The following is a 6,916-nucleotide window of genomic DNA, read 5'->3' on the forward strand; positions in this document are numbered from 1 at the left end:
CGTATATTCTTGCTTCCACAAGTATTCCTCTATATGTCTAAGGCTATGATGATCTCTAATATCTATGTTAATGCTTCTTAGAGTCATTGAGATTTTACGTTTCCATATTGTATTAAAGGTTCATAATCTTGATAAAACATTAATCTTTGGTAATACTCTTTGCTGGTTCACGTTGATTGTTCTATTGAGTTATAAGAAATGATTTTAATTGCATATGGTTGCACATAATATTCTGCTCGTGCATAGAGTCATTTATCATTTCACCGAGTCCCGGACCGGGTAATGTTCGTGCGGAGTTTCTTGCATATGTCACCGAGTTCCTCACTAGAGGGCCGGGTGTTATGCCTCGTATTTTTATTATACGTAGTGCACATCGTGATCCAGAAGACGTAAAGAAATATTAGGCAAGGATGATATTTCCAAATGTGATATTAAGTATGAGTTGGCTAATGTAAGTGCCATTAACTTTAAGTGAGGGATTAATTAGTGGCTGATTAGGATTAATTTAATCCAGTGGGCACCACCACTTATAATTGGTGGCTGATTAATATTTAGTCCAGTGGGCCCACCACTCAAGGCAAAAAAATTAAAAAGATCAGATTATTAGCTGGCCATAGTGGACAGGTGTAGAGGGGGGCTGCCTCCACTTCATACTATTAAATGAGGTGGAGAAATCCACTCCATGCTAAATAAAGTGGTGAAATGCATTGCTGCATATTATCTTCTTCTTCACCAATTGTCTTAGGCAGCCATGGAAATGGAGAAACCAACCCTGCAACTCTTGGCCAGCAGCTGCAAATAATTTGGTTAGTAATTTCCTTTTTTGGTGTGTTAATTCTTTAGAATACCTTTGTTAATTACCCATTAATTTTAAGAAGGGGGCGTGACCAGTAGCTTAGGAAGTTTGTTTTAGTTATTGAATGTGCTAAGTATGAACATAAACCATAATCGGATTATTAGTGGTGTCGTGTTGGTGCTTGGGCTGTTTTGATTAAAGCAAACTGCGGGAAAATTCTGTTTTGGCAATATGTATATGTTAAATGTGATTATGAGTATATAATCCAAAGGATGAATACAATAAGGTAGATGTGTTGCGAATTATAAAATGAATTATCGCTCGGTGTGTCGTTGCTTCGCTGCTATGGTTGCCGAGAAGGAACTGTTTTGGGGAGGGGGTTGTTTAATATGATTCTTTGGGTTATATGTGTTATTAATATTGCTGTGGATAATTTGGATTGTTGTCGGATTGGGACAAAGTAAGGAAAATAGGGGAAGTGCTGCCGAATTTTCGTTAGATTATTAGCTTGCTTACAAGAAAGTAAAGCACGATGTTTATCTAATTGCGGCACGATTGTTGCTTGTTATAGATTAATAGCTTGAGCAGTAAATATTGGACGTGCGGCTCGATTATACGGTATGTAACGCTGTCCCTTCTTTCTTTGTTTGGCATGACTTTTAAAAATAAGCGAATAACAGACAGGTTTGATACTTACCTCTAGAGCGTCTAGGTGACGTATATTCTTGCTTCCACAATTATTCCTCTATATATCGGCTATGTCTAAGGCTATGATGATCTCTCATATCTATGGTAGTGCTTCTTAGAGTCATTGAGATTTTACGTTTCCATATCGTATTAAAGGTTCATAATCTTGATGAAACATTAATCTTTGGTAATACTCCTTGCTGGTTCACGTTGATTGTTCTATTGAGTTATAAGAAATGATTTTAATTGCATATGGTTGCTCATAATATTCTGCTCGTGCATAGAGTCATTTATCATTTCACCGAGTCCCGGGCCGGGCAATGTTCGTGCAGAGTTTCTTGCATATGTCACCGAGTTCCTCACTATAGGGCCGGGTATGTATATTATATATATGATTGGTGATGAGGATGGTTATGATGATGATGATGACGGAGATGACGTGATGATTATTTTGCCGAGCCCCTTACTAGGGAAGCTGGGCACCTTAAATGTTAAATATATACATGATTTTCACTTAAAAGGGTATATGTGTAGCGATATTTTGTTTCGACTTGCCATATTGGCATCCTGTCACCTTTACCTTATGCTTTACATACTCAGTACATTGTCCGTACTGACCCCCCTTTCCTCGGGGGGCTGCGTTTCATGCCCGCAGGTGTAGACGCACAGCTCGGTGATCCTCCCGCCTAGGATATCTACTCTACTGATTGGGAGAGCTCCACTGTTCCGGAGCCCAGTCGTTTTGGTACATAACTTTTTGTGTAGTCTTTTGCTCGTCTGGGTATGGCGGGGCCCTGTCCCGTCGAGTTTCATTACTGTACTCTTAGAGGTCTGTGGACATTATGTGGGTTGTATATATATGTTTTGGGTAATGGTCTGGACATGGTTTGTTTGGGATGTCCGCTTGTACAGGGGCAGCTTTGTCGGCTGCGTACATCATTATGTATTGCGTAGTGGCAGCCTTGTCGGCTTACGTATGTTATTATGCTTTGAATAGTGGCGGCCTTGTCGGCTCGCGTATGTTGTTACGGTTGAATGGTTATGACTCGTTATGAGACAGGTCCTCTTATATATATATGACGTTGGGGTTGGCTTGATTTGATTAAATTCCATATTGTCTTAGTTTCAGTTGGTTATACTTAGCAGGTTTGTATGTGGGTGTCCAAAACGGGCACTAGTCACGGCCCATCGGGTTGGGTCGTGACAAAGAGTGGTATCAGAGCGGTTCTTCCTCGGAAGTGTCTACAGACCGTGTCTAGTAGAGTCTTGTTTATTGGTGTGTTGTGCACCACATCTATAAACAGGAAGCTACAGGACATTTAGGATGTCATTCTTTCTTCTTATTCTAGATCGTGCGATAGAGCTATATTAACAGGATAATCCCTCTCTAACGAATCTGTGTGTTTTCAGCTATGCCTCTAAAGAAAGCGACAGCGGCCCAGAAGGGAAAATCGGTAGCAGAAGGTACTAGTCAGACCCGAAGAGTTACTAGGGCCCGTGCCCAGTCTATGCTTGGTATTATGCTCCAGTCGGAGAGCTCTGCTATACCCCCACCGCCAGAAGAGCTTAGAGCAGCAGCAGCTCTTGTTCGGGGGACACCACCAGCCCCCGAGGCCCCAACATCTGAACCTCCAGCTCCTCATTCAAGGGAGGAGGATAGGGCCATGAGAGATGCGGTTCAATTGCTGACTAGATTAGTGGCAGATCAGGCTCGCAGGCATGGACTAGGAGTTGATCATGCGGACAGATCTGATAGCTTAAGGGCTCGTGACTTCTTAAGTTGTAATCCTCCAGAGTTCTTTTGGTCAAGACCCCAGGATGATCCGCAAGAGTTTATTTGTCAGATGCAGCGTACATTGAGGATAATCAACGCTTCGAAGACCGAGTCTGTTGAGTTGGCTACATACCGTTTGCGGGATGTAGCTATTAATTGGTATGAGTCTTGGGAGTTATCTAGGGGTGAGGGTGCTCCTCCAACGGTATGGGATGAATTTGTGGAGGCTTTCCAGGGCCACTTCCTGCCTCCAGAGATGAAGCGAGCTAGAGTTGATAGATTCTTGCGTTTGAAGCAAAATGGCAGGAGCGTTCGAGAGTATAGCCTCGAGTTTGATTCATTGGCTAGGCATGCGCCTACTATTGTGGCTGATATGGCAGACAGGGTACATCGTTATGTGATGGGATTGGATCGTTATCTGATTAATGGTTGTATGGTAGTGACTCTTCAGCCAGGTATGGACATTGCTCGGGTGCAGGCATATGCACAGGGGGTAGAGGATCGGCACCGGGGACGTCAGCCAGATAGAGATTATAATAGAGGCCAGCATAAGAGGGCTAGATCAGCAGGTTATCCTGACGAGTTTCAAAGCGGACAGTCTCAGCAGCATGTTAGATTTTCTTTCCAGCCAGCACAGAGTGCACCCCCACATTTCATGGGTAGGGGGTTCGATCGTATGGGATATTCGGAAGCTGGTTAGAGCTCTAGGGCGTCAGGGTCACAGATGGGCAGGGGTTTGAGCCAGTCGAGGCCACCTTTGCCTCGGTTTTCTCGTTGTGGTAAGTCCCATCCTGGGGAATGTCGTTGGGCTACAGGTGCGTGTTTTTCTTGCGGCCGTCAGGGCCATACTATGAGGGAGTGTCACCTTAGAGGTAGTGTAGGTGGTATGACACAGCCTACAGGGTCCGTTGCTGGTTCATCTTCTTCTGTGGCTATGCGCCCTACGGGGCAGGGTATTCAGGCGCCAGCAGGCCGTGGTAGAGGACGTGGTGGAGCTTCCAGTTCTAGCGGTGCCTCGAACCGTATATATTCTTTGACTAATAGGCAGGATCAGCAGGCGTCACCTAATGTGATCACAGGTATATTATCACTATTCTCCCGAAGTGTGTATACATTGATAGACCCAGGTTCCACCTTATCATATATATCTCCCTTTGTTGCTAGTAGGATCGGAATAAAGTCTGAGTTGATAGAACCATTTGAGGTAGCTACACCTGTAGGAGATTTTGTCATAGCTACACGAGTATATAGGAATTGTTAAGTAGTTATATATAGTCGTCGTACCGTAGCAGATCTAATAGAGTTAAATATGATTGAGTTTGATATTATCATGGGCGTGGATTGGTTGGCTGCTTGTTATGCTAATGTTGATTGCAGAGGAAAGATAGTTCGATTTCAATTTCCAGGGGAACCGATTATAGAGTGGAAGGGAAGTACAGTATCGCCGAAAGGTAAGTTCATTTCATACCTCAAGGCCGGGAAGATGGTTAGAAAAGGCTATATTTACCATCTGATTCGGGTGCATGACATAAAGGCAGAGGCTCCGACTCTTCAATCAGTCCCGGTAGTTAATGAATTTCCTGATGTATTCCCCGAGGAACTTCCAGGCCTTCCTCCAGAATGGGAGATAGAGTTTACTATAGATGAACTGCCAGATACCCAGCCTATATCTATACCTCCTTATAGAATGGCACCTGCAGAGTTGAAAGAATTGAAAGAGCAATTGCTAGAAAAGGGCTTCATCAGGCCTAGTACGTCACCTTGGGGAGCACCGGTACTGTTTGTGAGGAAGAAGGATGGGTCTTTGCGGATGTGCATTGATTATAGGCAGTTGAACAAAGTAACAATAAAGAACAGGTATCCCCTCCCAAGGATTGACGATCTATTTTACCAGTTGCAGGGTGCAAAGTGTTTTTCAAAGATAGACTTGCGGTCAGGTTATCATCAGGTGCGGGTAAGGGAGGCAGATATTCCAAAGACGGCATTCCGGACCCGATATGGGCATTATGAGTTTAGAGTGCTGTCTTTTGGGCTGACTAATGCTCCAGCAGTGTTCATGGATTTAATGAATCGAGTATTTAAACCATTCCTTGATATGTTTGTTATTGTATTTATAGACGATATTCTGGTCTATTCACGTTCAAAAGAGGAGCACGCAGACCATTTAAGGACGGTACTTAGGGTGCTTCAGCACCAGAAGTTGTATGCTAAATTTTCTAAGTGCGAGTTCTGGTTGACTTCAGTGGCATTCTTGGGGCATATTATTGGAGCTGATAGTATTCGGGTAGACGCGCAGAAGATTGAGGCGGTAAAGAATTGGCCCAGACCTACGACACCTACTGAGGTACGCAGCTTTCTGGGGTTAGCAGGATATTATAGGAGATTTGTAGAAAAGTTTGCCTCAATTTCAGCGCCTTTGACAAGGCTAACTCAAAAGGCAGCCAAGTTCCAGTGGACTGATGCTTGTGAGCGAAGCTTCCAGCTATTGAAAGACAAATTGACTACAGCTCCAGTCCTAACTCTTCCGGAGGGACCAGACGGCTATGTTATTTATTGTGATACTTCGGGTGTTGGGCTAGGATGTGTATTGATGCAGCATGGCAAAGTTATAACCTATGCCTCCCGACAACTTAGGAAGCATGAAAAGAACTATCCTACTCACGATCTGGAGTTAGCGGTCGTGGTTCATGCCTTGAAGATATGGAGACATTATTTATATGGTGTCCATGTGGACATCTATACAGATCATAAGAGTCTCCAATATATCTTTAAACAGAAGAAGCTGAACTTACGACAGAGGCGGTGGTTAGAGTTGCTAAAGGATTATGATGTTGATATTTTATATCATCCAGGGAAAGCGAATGGTGTAGCAGATGCTCTTAGCCGTAAGTCCATGGGTAGCTTGACAGATGTACAACCAGAAAGGAGGGATATGGTTCGGGAGATTCAGCGGCTATCCAGCCTTGGAGTCCGTCTAGCTAATTCAGAAGATTGTGGAGTTTCTATTCGAGAGGTTGCTGAGTCCTCAATCATAGATGAGGTAAAGAGACACCAATACAAGGATCCTATTCTGGCACAATATAGAGATGCAGCTCTTCAAAAGGAAAAGACCCCATTTAAGGTTACACCTGACGGAATATTACGATATGAAGGCGGATTGTGTGTACCCGATACTGCGGGGCTACGACGGCAGGTTATGGGAGAGGCACACTCTGCCCGTTATTCTATTCACCCAGGGTCAACAAAAATGTATCATGACCTCAGATGCTTATATTGGTGGGATGGCATGAAAAAGGACATAGCAGAGTTTGTTGCTCAGTGCCCGAATTGTCAACAAGTCAAGATTGAACATCAAAAGCCTGGTGGATTATTACAGGAGATAGAGATCCCGACTTGGAAATAGGAGATGATTAATATGGACTTCATTACAGGCTTACCTCGCACTCAACGGAAGTATGACTCTATATGGGTTATTGTAGATAGGCTGACGAAATCGACCCATTTTCTTCCAGTTAGGACTACTTATTCGGCTGAAGATTATGCGAGGTTATATGTCAGGGAGATAGTGAGACTTCATGGGGTTCCCACGTCCATTATATCAGACAGAGGAGCTCAATTTACAGCCAACTTTTGGAGATCGTTTCAGAAGGGATTGGGGA

General features: G+C 43.7%; 1 protein-coding gene across 1 annotated transcript; it reads left to right on the forward strand.

Moving 5' to 3' along the window:
- Positions 1-691: 691 nt before the first annotated feature.
- On the forward strand, positions 692-4,336 carry LOC138339626 (uncharacterized). Its single transcript, XM_069291475.1, has 4 exons — positions 692-806; positions 1,368-1,414; positions 2,139-2,228; positions 2,894-4,336. Exon 4 carries the CDS (start codon positions 2,896-2,898, stop codon positions 3,955-3,957), a length of 1,062 nt encoding a protein of 353 aa, XP_069147576.1. The 5' UTR covers positions 692-806; positions 1,368-1,414; positions 2,139-2,228; positions 2,894-2,895; the 3' UTR covers positions 3,958-4,336.
- Positions 4,337-6,916: the final 2,580 nt, after the last annotated feature.

Source organism: Solanum lycopersicum, chromosome 11 (genome assembly GCF_036512215.1).
Source record: "Solanum lycopersicum chromosome 11, SLM_r2.1".
Lineage (NCBI taxonomy): Eukaryota > Viridiplantae > Streptophyta > Magnoliopsida > Solanales > Solanaceae > Solanum > Solanum lycopersicum.

Excerpts from the sequence above, each read along its gene's own strand:
- LOC138339626 (XM_069291475.1), top strand. The coding sequence starts at position 2,896 with ATGCCTCTAAAGAAAGCGACAGCGGCCCAGAAGGGAAAATCGGTAGCA.